General features: G+C 38.6%; 1 protein-coding gene across 2 annotated transcripts in view; it reads left to right on the top strand.

Moving 5' to 3' along the window:
- LOC113535291 (zinc finger protein 385B) overlaps positions 1 to 20,082 on the top strand; it is a 28,816-nt gene extending 8,734 nt beyond the window's left edge. Inside the window, exons 2-9 of one of the 2 annotated variants that reach the window (XM_053238570.1) lie at positions 4,664 to 4,870; positions 10,795 to 10,922; positions 11,073 to 11,183; positions 13,615 to 13,798; positions 13,905 to 14,192; positions 15,422 to 15,564; positions 16,903 to 17,001; positions 18,195 to 20,082. In XM_053238570.1, coding sequence (XP_053094545.1) covers positions 4,664 to 4,870; positions 10,795 to 10,922; positions 11,073 to 11,183; positions 13,615 to 13,798; positions 13,905 to 14,192; positions 15,422 to 15,564; positions 16,903 to 17,001; positions 18,195 to 18,422 — 1,388 coding nt within the window. In that variant the 3' untranslated portion in view covers positions 18,423 to 20,082. Of the gene's footprint in view, positions 1 to 4,663; positions 4,871 to 10,794; positions 10,923 to 11,072; positions 11,184 to 13,614; positions 13,799 to 13,904; positions 14,193 to 15,421; positions 15,607 to 16,902; positions 17,002 to 18,194 lie in introns of both variants that reach the window. The other variant, XM_034309395.2, reaches the window with a different exon arrangement.
- Positions 20,083 to 22,118: the final 2,036 nt, after the last annotated feature.

The raw sequence follows: 22,118 nt of genomic DNA, 5'->3' as shown, positions 1-22,118 counted from the left end.
AAATCACACACGACACTGTTGCCAAACTGGGAGCCGAAGTTGGGAGAGATGACTCCATGTGTGTTTACAAAGAAATGGCAGTCGTGCTAAAAAGTGTTAATTTCTCCTACGTATGGAGACTTTTGGGACACCCTGTAGTATGACAGAATAGTACATCATTGTCTTCTGTAGATAGCAATCTATTTAGTTGCGTTTTGGGACACAGCCGTGGAGCAAGGAAACGCTGTGGGGTGTAAATATAAACGCACTCAAACAGGCGTATGGAAAAATACACACTATTTTTACAGAGTGATGCTCCGGAGCATTTCCATGAACACTGTTCACAGAATTCTTAGACACACTCACACACACACACTCACACAGGATCATAGTTTAGAGTGAGTGATGAGGTGATGGTAGCAGATGCCTTGTCATTTGGCGTTTATAGCTGCTTAGCCGTTCAAGGACACACACACAGACACACAGTTGTTAGTTTGCTGTTCTCAGTCAATCAAAGTTACTAGCTCTAGAGAGCACAGTATATACACACACACTGCTACACACAAATGATGTGGTAAAGGCCAATGAAAACAGATTTAGTATTAATAGTGAGTGTGTGTTATGTTCGCTCCATGGGGGATTCCCACACATCTGCAGGTGTGTTTCCACTGAGGTTCTGGAAACAGTGCTGGAACTCTCCTGAACAGCAACTACACAGTAGGCTTGGGATGATTGATGATAGTGTCGGGAATCACTGACAAATTCCATCTATCATCTATGATGGCTATCAAGTTGGATGATTTAAATGTCAGAAAACATGGTGTCTGCAGCTTGAAGACTGAAAAAAATAAATTGTATCTTGTAATATGTAATTCCTTTTAGCTTAAATTTTACGTTTATGGCATTATCAGCAAAACACCTTTCTCTGATGCATCGTAGCTTGCCTTGTCCATGCTTGCTAAACAGATAAAGCCATGCTAGCCTTCCACGCATAGAATGTCTTCGCTTGCGAAACATGGTGAAGTTTAAATTAAGTAAATAAAACAACATGTTGTTTATCAGGGCTACGGTGCTATACAAGAATTCAAAAAGTATCTCCACTGCTGTTAAAAAAATGGACTAATATTAGTGACTAGCAGCTGCAGATGACTTCTAACCAGCTTGTGTAATTTCTCCTTGCTGTATTGACTCATTGTGTACGTCATACCCCGTTCTTTTCCTAGAGTCAGTGTGGCTGCTCAAACACACTGGTTAGAAATGTGATTAAAACTCCTGAGGTCCTGAAAAGTGCCTAAGGATAACTCTGCTGTATGATAGTATGGTGGATTAGGACACAGCCAACTGTTATTGGTGCTACTAAAAAGTACAACTTTTCTAGCTTATCTAGCTGAATAACACTGCTTGCGAAATAATATTCGTTATAGATGGTGTGATTTTTGTCACACTGTTTAGTGCGCCATAAGGTCTGTGTGTGGATGCACTGAATTGTATGTGACGAATGATGCTGTAGCTACTACGTCCATGGCTGCGTCCAAAAATACCAAATACTACCAAAAAGATATGCACTACTGTACTACATAACAACGGCAAAGCTAAAAGCTCTCAGCAGTATCTCTATGGCTGTGTCGCCAAATTGCATCTGATCCAACACCCACTACCTTAGTTCTCGATAGTGACAGTAGAAGGTCACATCCTAAAATAGTGACCTTGCCCTTCAGGTTGTTCACTCCACAAGAAGCGAGAGTGAGTGGTGGGTTTTAAGTGGAACTCTATCTGTCTTGGCTATCTTGGCTCTCCGCTTGTAGCACTTAATCCTGACAGCGCAGACGAGAGTTAAACAGCGAGTCTGAGCAGCCTGTGGTGGTATTTTAACGAGAGCATGTGTGGTTTTACACACTGACTGGAGCACCTTGTTATCGACACACACGCTATCTGACACGTATTTTTAGGATGCAGTCATGTCCAAAATTCTGAGAACACGACCAGGAAGCAGTTCTGTTTTATCAGTCATTAAGCAGTATATCATGTGTAACAGTGATGTGTGTTCGAATAAACTTCCACATCCACTCCTGGGAAAAAGCGTTCCTCAAGGGTTCTTTTGATGGTTAATAGTTCTAGGTTTCTGAAGCTTTAAAGTGCTAGATTTAACTTGTCTAATGGAGCACAATGTCCCTACTTGGAGCGTCAAAGAAAACATGTTTCCCAGAATGCCTCTCGGCTCCTGAAGTTGGTCTTGAAGTCTTAGTATGATGTCACAGCACAAGTGGTGGCAGTAAACACCCAGTAAACACACTGAAAATGAGCAGCTGTGGCTTATACACATATACATCCATCTTTAATGTGTTTTGTGTGTGTGTGTGTGTGTGTGTTTGTGCTGAGTGGGATATTCTGAACTCTACACTGAGGTCAGCCGGAATAGATCAGTCAACACTTGTCACTCACACACACACACACACACACACACACACACACACACACACACACACACACTCACTGTAAAGGTTTATCAATGACCTTTGCCGAACACACACAGAGGATCAGTGTGCGGTGCATTTGGACAATGGTGACATCCCTGACACACACACACACACACACACACACACACACACACACTATAAGTCTAAAAGACCTACTCTGATTTTCACATGAAACCCTTCGCCACATCAAAAGTAATGTCTATTAGTACTAATATAAACATTCATCATCAGTAAGCGCTTTACTTATGAGATTTGACATTTTCATGGACTCTGTGCCTTCAGGAATTGCCTGCTTTGCCTGTCCTGTATCTCTGCCTCTGCCTGTATCTCTGGTCCTTCATTGTGCTTTTACTTATTATATGAACCCCCTCAGCCCCATGTCACTTATCACACAGGGTCGACTCAGCCCTTATGCTGCCTTCCAAGAAGGACAGAGCTTATGTCTGCTCAATAATGTTGCCTGAATGTTGGCATTTTGCACGGGTATGATCCATTATATAAATAAAGTACATTCAGACATGAGCTGAGTGCAAAAAAAAACCCTACACACTAAGGGCAGTATTTGAACTAAGCACGTGCAGTGATGTCAGTATTCATAACTCTGACTTAACTACAGTCTCAGTGTTACATGAGAGAGTTATGCTCGTGTGGTGGAGTTTGTCTAAAACAGAGGCATGTCTCAGTTACACATGATTCTGACCCTGATCTTATTTTTCCTGCGTGATATCGGCTCGAGTGAGGAGCAGTGTTAAGTCCGGTCCCACTGTCTGATGGTTTGATGTAACCACAATATGTCATACTTTCATATTTTATGAAATTTAAGTTTTGGCTGTAAATACACTCAGAAACATTATGGAACATCATTCAAGGACAATATTAAATACATAAAATTGACACTGTTAATCAGTTAACAATATCATTACTTTAAGGTCCATGAAAAGTTCATTTTTTTTCGCACAGAGTATATTGGAGGAGACACATCTTAACCAGAGACATTGCTTATTCCAAGGAATTTTTATGGATAAAGTTATGATTTAAATTAAAGTGAGTTGTAAGTATAGCAGATGAGTGCTTGGTCAGCTTATCCTTCAAATAGTTTTCTGTACAGGAGAGCGCATCGAATTAACAAAATATTGGCATGGTTTTATTAATCTTATGTAACTATGAGGTGGAACTGAACAGCTTAGTGTTATTCTCCATCATTGAGTGTGTGTGTGTGTGTGTGTGTGTGTGTGTGTGTGTGTGTGTGTGTGTTGAGTGACGTGTTGACTGAGCTATTCCAGCCAACCTCTGTATGGAGTACGGAATATCTCACGTAAGGTGTATTCCCTGGTACGCCGATTTCTCCGTAAAGCCACAGCTGCTCATTTGGCTGTGTTTACTGCCACCACTTGTGCTGTGATGTCATCACAATGCTTTATAGACAGTCGCCAGAAGCAGAGCTTCATTCCTGGCTATCACTAACGTCAGTAAAACCTATATATATACACACACACACACACACACACATACAAACGCACACACATACAGAGTGAGGTATATAAACATATATGCCTATAATCATTTGTCGTGGTTTTCAACACACAGGTTGCTATTTTGACTGGGCAAACCAAAGCTCATTTTTATTTTGAAAAACTAATTTTTACATTTTTAATACATCACAAACATTCACCAGCTGTTATCACACTAAGCTAATATCAGAGAATGTCCCAAAACTAAATCATTTACTCACTTAGAGGACTGAGTTGGCTCTGGATTTATACCCTTAATTAAGACAAACAACCAGCAATCAAAACACAGCTAGGTGAAGGAGGTCAATCAGAGAAAACTCCAGTCAGTAACAGAAACCAGAAAAATCAAACACAAGATATAAAGGCTCAGAAATGCCTTCGTAAACATCGCAACGAGCTAATGAGGACCGTATATTAATCTAAACCGAGTACATACACCGTGAGTAAAGGAGGAAGTAAAGAGAGACCCGGATGTGGCCAAGTATTTAAACTCGTGTAAAATTCAATAATCATTCATATAATTTAAAGAATGAAAAACAAATCAGAAAATTGCTTTAAAGTTTTATAAAATTCACATTACAGTTGTCTTGTGAATAAATCTGAACAGACGCTGCGGGTCAGAGGTTCAGAACACTGCCATGTAGTGGACATATTAATGCGTTCTCGTGTGTGACCTTTAACCTTTGACCTTCTCAGGTATGAGTGGTCTGTTGGGTGCGGCGTGTGAGGCGTCAGAGGTGAAACGGAAGCGAAAGCAGCGAACTCTAACGCTGTGTGACGTGTGTAATATTCAGCTGAACTCCAGCGCTCAGGCTCAGATCCACTACAACGGCAAAACTCACCAGCGCCGACTACGGCAAGCCAACAGGGCCAAAACCAGCGGCGGAGCCAGAAGCAGCACAGGTAACAATATCTTCAGCATCTACCTATAATATGTCTATAGTAGGTCTATAATATGTCTATAGTTGGTCTACGAGACAAATCTGAGTTTAATTTCAGTCGATTCTACCTCTAATTCCAATTCAGTAAATTTACCAAGAATTTTTGAGGTACATTTTATCCAGAGTTTTTTAAGGAATTTTTTTTTTTACCAAGAATTCTTTAAAAGCAATTTTTACCCAGAGATCTTTGAGGCAAATTTTACCCAGAATTCTTTCTGGTAAGTTTTACGCTAAGCTCTTTAGGGTAAGTTTAATCCCGAATTTCAAAGCAAATTTCCGTAAATGTTTCCTTAATATGGCTCCTGAACCCTGAACCAGCTCCAGCAGCAGCTCCTTATGGGTGTGTATTTGTGAGGGATGTGTGTGTGCGTTGTTTCATCAGTGTGTGAGTGTGTGTGTGTGAGTGTGTGTGTATGTGTGTGTGTGAGTGTGTGTGTGCGTGCGTGAGTGAGTGTGCATGAATATGCATGCGTGTGTGTATCTGTGAGTGTGTGAGTGAGTGTGTGAGTGAGTGTGTGTGTGTGTGTATCATTGAGTGTCTGAGTGAATGTGTGTGTACCATTGAGTGTGTGAGTGAGTGTATGAGTGAGTGAGTGTGTGTGTGAGTGTGTGTGTGTGTATCATTGAGTGTGTGAGTGAGTGTGTGAGTGTGTGTATCATTGAGTGTGTGAGTGAGTGAGTGTGTGAGTGAGTGTGTGTGTGAGTGTGTGTATCGAGTGTGTGAGTGAGTGTGTGTGTGAGTGTGTGTATCATTGAGTGAGTGTGTGTGTGTGTGAGTGTGTGTATCATTGAGTGTGTGAGTGAGTGTGTGAGTGTGTGTGAGTGTGTGTATCATTGAGTGTGTGAGTGAGTGTGTGAGTGTGTGAGTGAGTGTGTGTATCATTGAGTGTGTGTGTGAGTGTGTGTGTGAGTGAGTGTGTGAGTGTGTGTGAGTGTGTGTATCATTGAGTGTGTGTGTGAGTGTGTGTGTGAGTGAGTGTGTGAGTGTGTGTGTGAGTGAGTGTGTGTATCATTGAGTGTGTGTGTGTGTGAGTGTGTGTATCATTGAGTGTGTGTGTGAGTGTGTGTATCATTGAGTGTGTGAGTGAGTGTGTGAGTGAGTGTGTGTATCATTGAGTGTGTGTGTGTGTGTGTGTGTATCATTGAGTGTGTGAGTGTGTGTGTGAGTGTGTGTATCATTGAGTGTGTGTGTGAGTGTGTGAGTGTGTGTATCATTGAGTGAGTGTGTGTGTGAGTGTGTGTATCATTGAGTGTGTGTGTGAGTGTGTGTATCATTGAGTGTGTGAGTGAGTGTGTGAGTGAGTGTGTGTATCATTGAGTGTGTGTGTGTGTGTGTGTGTATCATTGAGTGTGTGTGTGAGTGTGTGTATCATTGAGTGAGTGTGTGTGTGTGTATCATTGAGTGTGAGTGTGTGAGTGAGTGTGTGTGTGTGTGTGTGTGTGTGTGTATCATTGAGTGTGTGTGTGAGTGTGTGAGTGAGTGTGTGTGTGTGTATCATTGAGTGTGTGTGTGAGTGTGTGTATCATTGAGTGTGTGAGTGAGTGTGTGTATCATTGAGTGTGTGTGTGAGTGTGTGTATCATTGAGTGAGTGTGTGTGTGTGTGTGTGTATCATTGAGTGTGAGTGTGTGAGTGAGTGTGTGTGTGTGTGTGTGTGTGTGTATCATTGAGTGTGTGTGTGTGTGTGTGTATCATTGAGTGTGTGAGTGAGTGTGTGTATCATTGAGTGTGTGTGTGTGTGTGTGTATCATTGAGTGTGTGAGTGAGTGTGTGTATCATTGAGTGTGTGTGTGTGTGTGTGTATCATTGAGTGAGTGAGTGAGTGTGTGAGTGAGTGTGTGAGTGAGTGTGTGTGTGTGTGTGTGTATCATTGAGTGAGTGTGTGAGTGTGTTTGTGTATCATTGAGTGAGTGTGTGAGTGAGTGTGTGAGTGTGTGTGAGTGTGTATCATTGAGTGTGTGAGTGAGTGTGTGTGTGTGTATCATTGAGTGTGAGTGTGAGTGAGTGTGTGAGTGTGTGTGTGTGTGTGTGTATCATTGAGTGTGAGTGTGTGAGTGAGTGTGTGTGAGTGTGTGTGTGTGTGTGTGTTCACCTGTTCCTTGTTTCCACTTCATTATTTTGCGTGTTATAACTTGTCTTTTCCTTTTTTCGTCTACTTGGGCATTTTTCCTGTGTTACTAAGTTGCTCCTGATTTTCATTTTTCTGCAGTGTTTGTGTTTCTGGTTCAGGATTAAACCTATCCATGTGTTACCTTACCTTCCCTGCGCTCGGGCTCGGGCTCGGGCTCGGGCTCTAGCCCTCGTTCCAAAAGTACGATGAAAGGACAGCTTTAGACATGACTGGAGTTTAGCGGTAACACTTTGGTGCTTTAAATCTCCCAGTTCTCTAAAACAGCTAATGCTGATGAGACAGACTGGAAATGGATGGATTATTTTTCTGCCGGTTTAAAAGAAGCACTTTAGTGTTTGTGGTGTAAGAGGCGATCTTTTCTCTTAATGCCCCAGAACAGCAGTTATAATTACATTCCTCTGAATGGGTTTAATTAGATTGCACACCAGGGGATGGATGGAGAGAGAGAGAGAGAGAGAGAGAGAGAGAGAGAGAGAGAGAGAAGTTGAAAAGCTGCTCTAGCCTCCCCGTAATCTCCAGACCTGATTGAAACAGTTTTATCTCCTCCAGTGCAGATGCTTGGACAGTATTTTTAGGCAGCTATATTCAAAACCATCAACACCTGCTGACAAATTTTACCCCTGTGTGTGTGTGTGTGTGTGTGTGTGTGTGTGTGTGTGAATGATTATATTAGTTTGATAAATTAACTTAAACTCTGCATCCACCGTTCATATGTCCTTCCATCCATCCATTCATTCATCCATACTGCCACCTTCTTCCGTATTTGCATCCATCCATCTATCCTTCTATCCATCCATCTATCAGTTCATCCATTTATCTATCTCTTCATTCATTCATCCATCCATCATTCCAATTGTGCAATCACACTGCATTGAAGAACATGATGTCAGGCAACAGTTCCGTTTAACCACATCGTGTATAGCAAAAGGGGCGGAGTCATCAGAGGACACAAGTCTGGATGGATGGATGGATGGATAGAACACGACTTCTTTAAGAGGGAGAAACTTAAGAGTGGCTTTACTACCTTTCAGTTGCTAAATAGTCAGGTACATGGTGTAAAAGTGTGTATAGTATTGTATTGTAATGTCGAACGCACTGTTTGAGACAAAAGTCTGTACCAGTCAGTAAACTGGTGGTAAGTTTTAGATAAACCTTTCTCCTTCTCTGATTGGCTAAATGAAAGCTTTTTTTTTAAACTTTAACTTTTAACACTCACGATTGTCTGAACTTGCTAAAAGTAAACAAACAAGTGACTTTGGTGTGGTGTCAGTAAGTTGAACCATTTCTGCCTAGCAACTAAAAAAAGTAGCAAAGCAAAAAGTTAAATTTCCATTGAAAAGCTAGTGTCTTTATACAGTATAGTGTCAGTAAATGTTCAAACGATCAAAGCTTTCGCTGTAGTACACTGGTCACATTTGTCCATGTGCAAAGCAATTTTTTGTTCCTAAAAAAGTTCCTAATGTCTCTCTGCAATGAGTGCATTACATAAAAAATAAATAAAATAACACCAATCACATCCTGGTAAACATCGGAAAATGGCCTGACTGATTATGCTAATTTTACTCTGACCCACTGTGACCTCACTAAGCATCACGCAGTACATTAGACTATTTGCATATCATTTCCATAATATGCAAATCTTTCAAATGTTGCGTGTGGATTTTTTTTTTTTACTTGAATTTCCTTACATGGCTATACAGTTATTGAAAACATTTAGAAATAGATGCATAGAGAAATTGCATTACTCCATCACACACACACACACACACACACACACACACAATGGACTTAGCCACAATAACAAGGTATTCATTTAACACAGAGGTGTTTTAAGCCATCGAGGAAATGGAATGTTCCGCTCACTTTCGTTCATGTCGCTGAATGGCTACAGTGTGTTAAAATAGACATCGATGGGTCTTTAAAAGCTTTAGTAGCTGCGCATTATCCACACTCTGCATTGTACAGCGTCTCCATTTCAGCATAGCAGCGCTGCTCTGGCATGCGTCCACATCAATCCCATTTATTCAGTGGAAATGATCCAAACTAAAGCAGGCGCAATGGATCTGCCATCAGATCCTGGAGCTGGCACGCTCGCAGCTCGAGCTTATTTATATCCGGCAGTGCTGTATATTTTTATTTTACACGTGTAATTGTGGTTCCTCGGGGATGTATTATCTGACCTGTAGTGTTAGCTGTCTACATTCTTTAACACATAGGCCTCCTACTGCTCAGTTAAGGAATAAAGGAAAAATCCACCCTGAATGACTTTCTCCATTTTTCTCCCCAATATGGTCACCTGCCAGTTCACACCCACCGCCAGCTCTCACTTAGGAGGGTGAAGACTAGCACGTGCTTCCTCCGAGACGTCACGGGCCAGCGTAACACATCCAGAGGAGAGTGCTATCTGCCCTCTTCCACATACACGAGCTCACAGATGCCAACAATTGGCTAATGTCACTGTGATTGACAGGGGAGACAGAGTATGCCCCGCCCACCCACAGAGCCCAGTTTGCTCCCTAGACTCCCGCTAAGGATAACTGTGTCACCTTCAGGATTCAAACTCATGATCTCTCGACAATAGGGCGACCCATCCATCCCTCCATCCATCCCTCCATCCATCATTCCAGTGGTACAGTTACATGATCCACTGAAGAGCATGACATCAGAAAATAGTTCCATTGATTTTCATCTATCATGCTATCTACGCATTCATCCATCTCTTCTTTCTATCCATCCATCTATCCATCATTCCGTCTACACATCATGTCTCTCTTTCCATCCATCCATCTGTGTATCTATTCATCCATCTCTTCTTTCCATCCATCCATCCATCTCTTTCCATTCATATATCCATCCATCTATGCATCTATTCATCTATCATTCCATCTATTGCATCTATCCATCTATCTCTTTCTTATCAACAGTCCATCTATCCATCCATCTTTTTCCATTCACCCATTCATCCATCTATGCATCCATTCATCTGTCATTCTATCTGCTGCATCTGTCATTATCTCTTTCTTATCATTCATCCATCTGTCCGTCTCTTTCCATTCACCCATTCATCCATCTATGCATCCATCCATCATTCCATCATACATCCATCTATCACTTTCTTACCATCCATCCATTCATCCATGCATCTATCCATGTCTGTCTCTTTCCATGTATTAATACATCCATTCATCTATCTCCATCCATCCCTCCATCCATCCATCCATGGTTACAGCGTAATTTACAGTTTAATGCTGGCGTGTTGCTATTGTGGTTGGTCACAAGCCAGTTTTTTGTTCTAACCTTTTATTGCAAGCCACAAATCTTGGTAGGATGTTAATTGCTTTATTGAATCACACTGTACACCTGTCTAGAAGCATTCATTATGTTTCTCCACTCATCTGTTCATCACCCACTCATCTCTTCAAGTTTTTCCTTTAATGTGCCTCCTGTCTGTGGTGCCGTGAGTGATGGGGATAAATGAGATATCGAGCAGCTCATGCGAAAGAGAGGAAAGAGCAATAATCCAGATAATAATTCAGAGACGAGAGAGAGAGAGAGAGAGAGAGAGAGAGAAAGGTAGGAAAGGTGAATTTTAGAGAGGTACATCAATGACACACACACACACACATGGATAGAGATGAACAAGAAATTAAAGTGAGGAAAAATTTCACCAAAAGGAAGATCAATAATCCCTCTTTACCACAAGAGACACAACTTCTTCTCTCACGTCTAAGTCGCTCTGTTTCCTGTCTGTACAGGAAGTCCAGCCCAGGGAGGTGCTTTGCTGACATCACTTCCTGTTCAGCCCCAGATGGACCTGAAGCACTTTCTGCCTCTGAGAGTAAACAGCTCGTCGCACCTCGGCCTCTTCTCCAACTTTAACGTGGTGTGTGTGTGTGTGTGTGTGTGTGTGTGTGTGAGTGTGTGAGTAAACATTTTGTAGCTTGCAGTGAGAAGTTATAACTACAGCACAGTTACAAAGGTCTTTTTTCCTTTCTTTCTGTGTGTGTGTGTGTGTGTGTGTGTGTGTATGAAGATGGATCCTGTTCAGAAGGCGGTTATCAGCCACACTTTCAGCATCGCACAAGCGCTGAAGAAAAAACAAATCATCACCTGCAATATCTGTCACCTGCGCTTCAACTCAACAGTGAGATGGATGGACACGCACACACACACACACACACACACACACTGTCTTTTACTTTACTTCTTAGTCTCTGTCTCTGTCAGTAGTGAGGTGAGCAGAATAATAGATGAAGATTAAAGACACCTTTACTAAAACTAAACATCCCCACGTGGCGAGAAACAGGAACCAGGTCTAAGTACCAGAGGACACCGAGGTACACGAGAAGGGCATTTAGCATCTACTTTCTGAAATTAGCTTGAGGTAATTGAACATCAGTGTCCTTAAATAAGCAGCATTAAGTGGCAGCAGGTGCAGTTTGTCAGGCGTAAAGCGTAAAACAAATAGGAGATGAACATGACCTTGGATTCCACTTCCACCTGTTCACTTTTATCCTCTGGTGGATGTGTGGAGTGTCACAGCACAGCAAAGTCCAGCAGATCATATGTATATCATATGTCATCCAGTCCACCAAGTACTGAAACCTTCTGGAAGAAGATAAAGGCAGAATGACAAGAACAGGCAGAAGACATGTGAATACCAGTTTTAGCAGACAGACAGGAAGCTCTTCAGCCAGAGAGAATAATGTAAAACCCTGAACAGGTATTCTGTATTGGACATTTGTAGTTAATGTGATGATCATGGTCATCGCACTCTCCCTAGTCGTCTCCTCAAAATAATGTTAAGAGTAAGAACAGTGTAGTCAGCGTGGTGATTTGTCTTGCACTCCAGAGGCCACTGTAACTCTAGCGAGCGGTCTCTCTTTTGACCACAGCTCGGCATTTTCTTCTGTACCACTTCCCAGGCATCATCACTGATGCATTCAGTCTCTCCTCTGGGGATAAAATGGGACCAATCAAGCTGCATGACAGTGCATCTGGCAGTAGATGGAGCGAGGTGGTGCATTTGCGCTGCAGGATTTTAGGAGCAAGTTGCTGATTTCTTTCTCTTCAGTGCTTTCTGTGATGATCAAGTTCCTTGGAAATCAACCCCCTAATGGACTGAGCCCAGTCTTGACTTGTATCCATTAAATTCCACTGACGTTCCATGACCAAAATCTGGATTTCTATATTCAATTCAATTCAATTCATTTTTATTTGTATAGCGCTTTTTACAAAGGTCATTGTCTCAAAGCAGCTTTACACAAACAAAAGTAAAGTGAAGTGTGTGTGTGTGCCGTCTCTGATGAGCAAGCAGGGCGACGGTGGCAAGGAAAAACTCCCTGAGATGGTGATAGGAAGAAACCTTGAGAGGAACCAGGCTCAACAGAGAACCCATCCTCATATGGGTTTACACTGTAGTGTGCGTGTGTGAGTACAATGTGTGTTGGTGTAGTCCATGGAAAACAGCTGAAGCGTTTTCGTGGCAGTGTGAAGCATTGCCGGTGGACAGGTCCAGAGTGAAGGGGGGAGGTCTGGATTACCAGCAGCTCAGGAGTGTAGCTCGGCAGAAGGAGAAGGAAAGTGGTTAGGTAGAAGGAAAGTGGTTAGGTATATATAGTTTGTTACTGAGCATGACCCCTCTTTTAGGGTCATTAGTCTTTTGCTTGTTACTTGATACAAGTACAAGTACAAATACTAGTTGTGGTTGAATAGAAAAGATCTCTAGATTTGAAATTTCTGTCGTTGATATTCTATGAGACACCTATTTTACCACTGTGAGGATTCCCATCTCTTGATGTTCAGGCAGGGTGCGTGATGTTCTCGCACTTCCTCAAGTATGTTCACTAGCTAAGCAACGGTGGAGAAGTACCAAATAACAAAGAGTTACAGTGACTGGCATAACACAGAGTGCTTAAATAAGAGAGATTGATACTGCGAGAGAGAGAATACCTCCACTGGAATCCAGTACGTCCTTGAGTTCCAGCTCTGCCTGCTTTATTTCTCCCTCTAGTGGATGTACGAGGCATTACACTCTCCCTCTATTTCTTTTTCTCCTTCGTCTCTCTGTAAGCATTTTATTTATACCCAATCCAAATATCTTCTCACACACACACACACACACACACACACACTTTTTCATACTCTCTTTGTGAGGAACTTCCGTTGACATATTTATTAATACAGCTAATTCTCATTATGCTAAACTTAAACTCTAACATTTACACTCTTTTAGTTGCAGGTTTTTGAAAAAAAAATTAGCTTTTTGTCTGGACAGAGTGAAAACTGTCAGATATTTGGTTCCCCAAAAAATCTAAAAACATAACCACACACACACATTCACATACTTGGGGTTTTAATTTATTCTTTTGTTAAAATTTCATTTCTGCCATTTGTTTGCTTCAGTATTATTTATTTATTTATTTATTTGTTTATTTGTACGCTTCTCTGTTTATTGAGTTTCATGCAAATTTATTATCAGTTTTTGACCATATGATGTATTTGTTTGTTTCTTTTTTAATATTCTTTTTTTTTGTCTAAAATGATTGCTATTTTTCTTCTGTGGTTGTTGTCAGAACCAAGCGGAAGCGCACTACAAAGGGCACAAGCATGCACGCAAACTCAAAGCCATAGACAAGCTGAAGAACAAGCAAAGGATTCTGGGAAAGTCTGCGTGGAGGGAGAGAGAGAGAAAGAAACTAATAAAAGGAGAGATGGAGGACGGCAAGGGGAAGGACGGCAGCCTGTCAGAGAGGACAGGTGTGTGTGTGTGTGTGTGTGTGTGTAAAAACTAGCCACAAACAACATGAAAGTAAACACACTAATCATGAACATGTGTCTTTATCTCCATTCCCTCCTTCTACAGCACCAATCTGTTCATCACAGGCATCAAACCCAGAAGACGAACGTGTTCAGGGGATCTCAGTCACGCTAACGCCCGTTTCACACACTTCTGCCTCAAAAAGGCTGTGTGAGAGCAAGTGTATCCCAGAATCCCCTGCTCCGGTGCCTCCAGCCGACCCGAAACGCTTGTGCGACTCTGAACCCGTAGTAAAGGGATACAGAAACCGGAGGAAATGCAGCAAGAGTCTTCACTGTCCTGTTTGTAAAGTGACCGTCAACTCTGGCTCGCAGCTTGAGGATCATTATAAAGGTATTGTAGTCTCTCCACCAATCACGCAAAAGAAGACTAATCACACACTTAACAAATTTAGAAGAAAACTAGCAGTCCAATTAGGTAAAAACTTGCTTTCAGTTGTAATAAAAAACTAGTCATTAATTTAAAAACTAGCTATCAAATTAAGTAAAACTATCTTTAAAATTTAATTAAATTCAATTCAATTTTATTTGTGTAGCACTTTTAACAATATACATTGTCACAAAGCAGCTTTACAGAAGTAAATGAATTCACATGTATTGTAAATATGTGAATTTATCCCTAATAAACACTAGTTATCAATTAAAAACTAGCTAGGCAAGTAAGCAGTAAAACTGACTATCAGTCAAAATTAGCTATCAAATTTAGTAAAAAAAAAAAAAAAAAAAAAAAAAAAACTGGCTTTCAATTATAATAAAAACTAGTTATCAATTAAAAACCTGATATTAAATTTGGTAAAAAAAAAAAAAGACTAATTTTAAAGTTGAATAAAAACTAGCTATTAATTAAAACTAGTTATTGAATTAAGTAATGCTAGCTTTAACATCTAATATAAAACTAGTTATCAATTAAAAACTATCATCAAAATTTGGTAAAGAACTAGCTATCAAAGTTAGTAAAACTAGTTATTGGTTTAAATTAGCAAATTTTGTAAAACCTAGATTTCAGGTTAATAAAAAATAGCTATCAATTTAAAAACTAGCTATGAAATTAAGTAGTAAACCTGATTATCAGTAAAAAAAAAATAGCTATCAGATTTGGTAAAAACTAAATTTCAAGTTTAATAAAAACTAGTTAATAATTAAAAACTTATTAAGTTTAATAGAAACTGGCTATCTGCCAAAATTAGCTATCAGATTTAGTAAAAAAAAAAAAAATCTGAATTTTAAGTAAAAAAATAACTGGATTTCAATTAAATACTAGCTATAAATTTAGTAAAAAAAAAAAAAAAAAAGGGCTATAAATCAAAATTAGCTATTACATCTAGTAAAATCTAGCTGTTGTAGAAATTTGAATCGTGTAAAAAAAAAAAAAAACACTTGTAATCTGTGGAAAAGTTTAGTGAATTATTATACTGTATGTAGCAGCTCATTTTCAATTTTTTTATAATATTTTTGCGTAGAAATCATTTCTTGTTGTAGAAGGTATGAAAGTGTTTATATGAATAAACGGTAAAGCCAGTGGCGAGGGTGTGGCTGCTCTGACTGATGCCGTCGTGGTTGCAGGCTCTAAACACAGACTGATGCTCGGGGGTCGCTGCACGTTGCCACGAAAACGGGGCGGGAAAGTGGATTCATCCCGCGACAAGCCCCGCCCTAAACGGCCGTCCATCAACTCCGCCTCCACCGACCAATCACATCACTGCAATGTGTGTGATATAGACGTCAACTCAGAAGCTCAGCTTCAGCAAGTTTGTGTTTTAATTAACATTAAAGAGAACTGAAGCTTGTAGCACGCTATGTGTTAATAAAAAACTGTAAGCACTTTCACTCAGGCATATTTACGTTTTCTTCAGACTTAAACTAAAATTTCTGTAATTATCGTAAATGTGTAAAATGTATCCAATAAAAACAAAAATATGAATCTTCGTCAAATCTAACTCATGTTTAGTAAAAATTCGAGTGGAATTAGCTATCACGTTGAGTAAAAACTAGCTTTCAAGTTTACTAAAATCTATTAGTTTAGTGAAAACTGACTCTGAGTCAAAATGTGCTAGCAAATGTAGTAAAAACTAGCTTTAATAAAAACTAATTATCAATTAAAAACTCACTTTCAAGTTTAGAAAATGTGGCTGTCAGTCAAAATTAACTATCAGATTGAGTAGAAACTCACTTTCAAGTTGAATAAAAACTATCGGTTGAAAACTAGGTATCAAATTCTATTTAATTAATTAATGAGTTAATGGAAAGTTTTAAATGAAAATTAAGTAAATTTATAAAAGCCATTTAATACACATTCAACAAATTTAACAAAACTAATAGTAAGGAAATTTTAAAAGAAATTAAAAGGAAAATTTCAAGGAAAACTGAATTTCTTTGTTTTTTGTTTTTTTTAAAAAGGACAATTAAATTGTTTATAAAGGAAATTTCAGAGGATTTTCTGAAGCAAAATTGTGGAAAGTTTAAAGGAAACTTAAGGTAAAAATTAAAATCAATTAAAAACTAAGTATTAATTTTAGTAAAAAGTAGCTTTCCAGTAAAATTTAAATTATTTCTCTGTTATAGTGAAAACAATCAGTGAAAAATAGCTACTAAATTTAGTGAAACTAGTTTTCAAGTTTAATAAGCAGCAGTAATGAATAAAAACTGAGTAAAAACTAGCTTTAAAGTTTTCCTGCGATGGACTCCGGATCCATCACCCTGACCAGGATAAAGCGCTCACTGAAGATGAATGAATGAATGAATGAACGAACGAATAGAAGGAAAAGTGCATTTAGAATATGAGTGAGTAAATAAAATATTCAGCTACATGAGTAAGTACATAAAATACTGAAACAGCAGGTCGACTAAACACGCGTTTATTCTGTAAAAATACTGCAAAAAAATCCCAGCAGTGAAGTTTGGTCTAATCGAGCTATTTTCACGCCGAACTTCAGTTTATGATCATGTAAAGCTTGAACACTTATAAAGCTGTAGAATTAACTTCAATTGTGCATTTTACACATTTTACACATTTTACACATTTTACAAATTTCTTTTCTTTTCAGCACATGCGCAGCAGGAGACACCGAGACCGAGCGACTGGAAAATCACATAAAACAAAGTTCAGCCCGTACATCAACAACTCAGCCCACGCAGTGTTACCGGTGAAACTCACACACACACACACACACACACACACACACACACACACACACACGCTTTGTCCAGCTGTTAGAGTATTAAACCAAGCTCACTATATACTTATTACTTGTTATTTTTGGGTACTGTACACAGACATTTGTTTACGGAGAAGTCATTAAGTTTAACACACACACACACACACACACACACACACACACACGTTTGACTTACTATCCTTGTGAGGACCTTCAACTGACAAAATTATTAATGCAGTTAATTAATACTACAAAAAGCAGTTTTCCTTGTACGGACCAAACAAAAGTCCAAACCAAACAAGGTCAAAACTCTGACATTACTATCCTTATGGGGACATTTGGTTGCTCTGAACAAGAAACTCTGATTTCTTTCTTTCTTTCTTTCTTTCTTTCTTTGTTTAATTGTAAAAACTAAAAGAGATGAAAGATTCCCTTTTGGTTACAGAGGTTAAGATTAGGAATATAGCTTTTATTTGTACAAAATGTTTTCATGCATTTTTTCATTTTAAAAAATTAAAAGAACTGAAATGAAAAGACCGTGAGCCGCCCTCACACACACACACACACACACACACACACATTTATCTGTTGTTATTATGATATTGCAGTGATTACAATAAACTGATAGTTGCACGGTTAAACTGATTTGCATGATTGTGTTGTTATTAATAATAAGAGCTATTTGCTATTTTGTTTTTTGTTTTTTTCATTTATGTTTAAATGTAAACGAGCTGCAGATCTGTTTTTATTGAAAAGTTATAAAGGCAAATTTAGGACTTTCTTAAGGAATGTAAAGTAAATGAGAAAGTTTATCATATAATATTCAGGCAATTTTATTGACAAATTAAAAACATTTCTAAAAAAGAATTTTAAGAAACATGCAATTTTTTTTTAACTAGTGTGGATTCAAAGAAAAAGTAAAGTTTAAAGAGAACATTAAGGAAATCTATAAAGACAGTTTAAGGCCCTTTTTAAAGGGAATGTTTGATGGAAATGGATTGCTTCGGAAGTTTTTAAAGGAAAAGTAGGAGAATTTTAACAGAAATTTAAATCTATTATTATAGAGAAGTGTATATATTAGTTACATTATTAGTATTTACTGTAAAAGGACTGCAGATTTATGTTATTTATTATTCTGTGTGTGTGTGTGTGTGTGTGTGTGTGTGTGTTTCTGTATTCAGACCAAGCTCACACACCAGAAGGAACTCTCCAGAACGTTGACCTCCAGCTTCCTAACGTCGGCTCTCACCCCCGCCACCCTGTGCGCCATGGCAACCGGGCCTTTGTCTCTAAGCCACGTTCATCCGCCAGCCGCCATAATCCACGCCCCTCTGTTTAGCCCCACCCTCTTTAGACCCGCCCCCACCCTGAGGGCGGCTCACGGTCCAATCGTCTTCTCTCCTTACTAAAGAGACGGACATTTTCAGACATTTCACAGGAAGCTGCTCAGGAACAGAAATACGCAGAAACACAGATTACGCTGCGGGATGTTTAATATTTACTTCTAAATACAAAACATTTAATAAAAAAAAAAAAAATTCTGGAAATAAAAAAGAATTACTGTTACTGTCAAGCACTCGTTTGGGATTCTCTCTGTAGCGTTTCTGCTCGAGTCTAAATACAATAAATAAAAAATTAGGACGTTTTTAGAAGAATGTAAAGCAAATATTACAGAAAAATAGAAAATATATACAATATATAAAATTTTAAAATTATTTTAAAATAATAAAGAACAATTAAGGAAATTTTTTGTGGAATATTTATAGAAAAAGTAAAGTTTTAACAGCAAATCTATGAAGGAAATTTAACACATTTTAATGAAAAAATATATAATATATTAAATAGAGACATGTTTCTTACAAACTGTTTTTTTTTTAATTGGAAAATTAAGGAAAAAATTTTAAATCTAAAAGTAAGAGAAGTTTAACAAAATGTAAATAAAGTTTTACAGAGAAGTGTGGAAAGTTTTAAATGAAAATTAAACAGGTTTATAAAAGTCATTTAATACACATTATAAGGAAATTTAACAAAAGTAATAGTAAAGAAATTTTGAAAGAAATAAAAAATTTTATTTTAAAAGTGAGGAATTTTCAAAATCAAATTAAAGAATGTTTTAACGGAAATTTAAAGTCAAATCAAAAGAATAAAACTTAACTCTTCTTCCTCTGAAATCCTTGAGGCATCTCTTAATAATGCAAATTTCTTCTGAAACTTTCTTTAGAACTGAGAATAACTTTAATATAATATCACTAAACTTTCTTTCTAACAGCAATGTGCTCTAGGCTTTGAAAATGTTGAACCTGCCCCTTTTTACCTGTTAGACATGTATCACATGATTAAAGGAGTTATAATCATGATATTTTACTGATTTCATTTTAGGATTGAGATTCAGGACATCTTAATTCTAAAGAATTCGCAGAAATAACAATATTTGATTCATAATATTGTAATAAAAAATCTTTTAAAATATTTTATGTTAGAAACTAAGGGCAGCCATTTTAAAAACGTGATCAGGCAAAGTTTTTTTACATTCACAAATGTGCAATACGAGCCAAGAGCTTCTTTATATTTGACTGAAAAACGACTACACTTTTTCAAGCTAACGTTGCTCAGTGTCCTCTCAACTTCTTATCCAAGAGATTGCTTTCTTCAGCCACTGACAATCAGTTTCTGTCATTCGTACGCTGATTGAGGATGAAAAAGAAAATCAGGCCTCAAATTAGCATTATACTAGCATGTTAGCATAGCGTATGCGGCATCTTTTGTCAGCGAGATTTATTTTCAGGGACAATGAAGCGACACTGTTGGGATGATTTGTGCTATCTCCATAGATGCCATAACATCTGTTATACAGATACAGACCATATATCCTTACAGCCATATATGTGTAAATGTCTTTTTAAAAAATCAAGTCTTACACACTGAGAAGTTCGTTAGCACTGGCAGTAATGTTAGCATTAGTTTCAACATCTTTTTTTTGTGATTTTATAAACGGAAAATGTTCTATTGTACATTGTATTAATAAAGCATTATAAATAACTGAGTGCACAGAGGCTACGTTTCAAACCACATTTTATGGATTTAAGGGAACAACAGTGATGTAACTGGATCATTTTGTCATTATGAATAATTACTAAGCGTAATAATGATGCTACACAGACATTAGCGCTGTAGCGTGAGAGGAAAGCTGCTGTGTTCTCGTGTTGTTTCGAAATATACGTTTCATAACAAGGAATAAAACACTGTGTGTGTTCTGCTGTTGTAGTAAAATAATCAGCGACAGGGTGGTGTGATGAAGTGGACTTACTGTTTCCACCCCAAAGCTGATTATTTCCCTATAACAGCACATCCATGAATGTTTTATTTCTTTTATAACACAGCGCTGTTGAATACTGGATTCTGATTGGTCAGAAGGTGTAGATTAACTTTCTGACAGTAGAGCAGCAGCAAATCACTATACTAACGAAGTTTCCATAGTAACAGCTCATTTACAAGGACTCATACAGCAGACTCTCCATATAAATGGAAATTGTTTTTATTGTCTTATTAATTTCAAGAGAGAGGAAAAAGAGAGGCTGGTGAGGGAACGAGTGTTTATAGCTGCTATAACGTAAGTGACAACAGGAACTTCTTCATATCATTAATTGTAACTATAAATGGATTAAAAAAATTTGTTAGCAAATTGCTCCTGGGATTTGTGTCGAGCCTGACAGCACTGTCCTCATTGGCTGCATATATCTACAGTCTGGATTACTATCTGGCCACTTTATTAGGAACACCTCATTCGTGCAATTATCCAATCAGTCAATCATGTGGCAGAAGCACAATGCATAAAGCCATGCAGATACAAGTCAAGAGCTTCAGTTAATATTTACATCAAACATCAGAATGGGGGGAAAATGTGATTGCAGTGACTTTGATCACAGGAGGAAACGCCTTGTTGATGAAGAGGACACAGGAGAATGGCCAGACTGGTTTGAGCTGACAGGAAAGCTACTGAAATCTCTCATTGCAGCCATGGTGTACAGAAAAGCATCTCAGAACATGCAGATGGTTGGGTCAGAATTTGGCATGAATCCATGGACCCAACCTGCCTTGTGTCAACAGTTCAGGCTGGTGGTGGTGGTATAATGGTGTGGGGAGTGTTTTCTGGGCCATTTAATATCAATCAAGCATTGTCTGAATGACAAATCCTATCTGAGTATCACTTTATGGCCATAATTTACCGCTTCATAACGGATACTTCCAGCATGACGATGTGCCACATCACAAGGTCTTCTCAAACTGGTTCGATGACAATGAGATCAGTGCACTTCAATTATCCATGTCATGAAGAATTGATACTGTTCTTAGAGCAAAGTGGGACCCACCTAGTGTCAGCTTTTCTTAATGAAGTGAACCGTGAGTGTGTATTCTAACCTTAAAACAAAGCGAGTCTGTTTAGGGTCCAAGCACCAGCTTCATCTGCGGATACAAATCAGAAGAATAAAACTTAACTCTTCTTCCTCTGAAATCCTTGAGGCATCTCTTAATAATGCAAATTTCTTCTGAAACTTTCTTTAGAACTGAGAATAATTTTAATATAATATCACTAAACTTTCTTTCTAACAGCAATGTGCTCTAGGCTTTGAAAATGTTGAACCTGCCCCTTTTTACCTGTTAGACATGAGCTATGTTTCCATCCAAGTTGCGAATTTGACTTAGGCGAAAAATTGGAATATCGCATAAAACACTTACGAATAAAGCAACGTTTCCATCCCATGTGTTCAAGAGAACAAAATTGTCACTTCTGGGGAAACTGACGCAAAGAAGTTGTTGCAACTGGGGAAGTCACTTTATGGCTCTCTTTTTTTTTCAATATAATAAATTACTTGCACTTGGGTCCCTTATCTCTTATCGCTGTGGCCTGGGTTTGATTCCCGGCCAGGGAACCAACCCCAGTGCTCTCAGTGCCGCTCCCAAGCCCGGATAAAATTGGGGATGATTGCGTCAGGAAGGACATCCAGCGTAAAAACTGTGTCAAATCAAATACGCGGATCGATGATCCACTGTGGCGACCCCTAACGGGAACAGCTGAAAGAGGAACAACAACAACAAACTACCTG

The sequence above is a fragment of the Pangasianodon hypophthalmus genome, chromosome 12 (assembly GCF_027358585.1).
Source record: "Pangasianodon hypophthalmus isolate fPanHyp1 chromosome 12, fPanHyp1.pri, whole genome shotgun sequence".
Taxonomy (NCBI): Eukaryota; Metazoa; Chordata; class Actinopteri; order Siluriformes; family Pangasiidae; genus Pangasianodon; species Pangasianodon hypophthalmus.
This window is presented reverse-complemented; position numbering and strand designations above follow the sequence as displayed.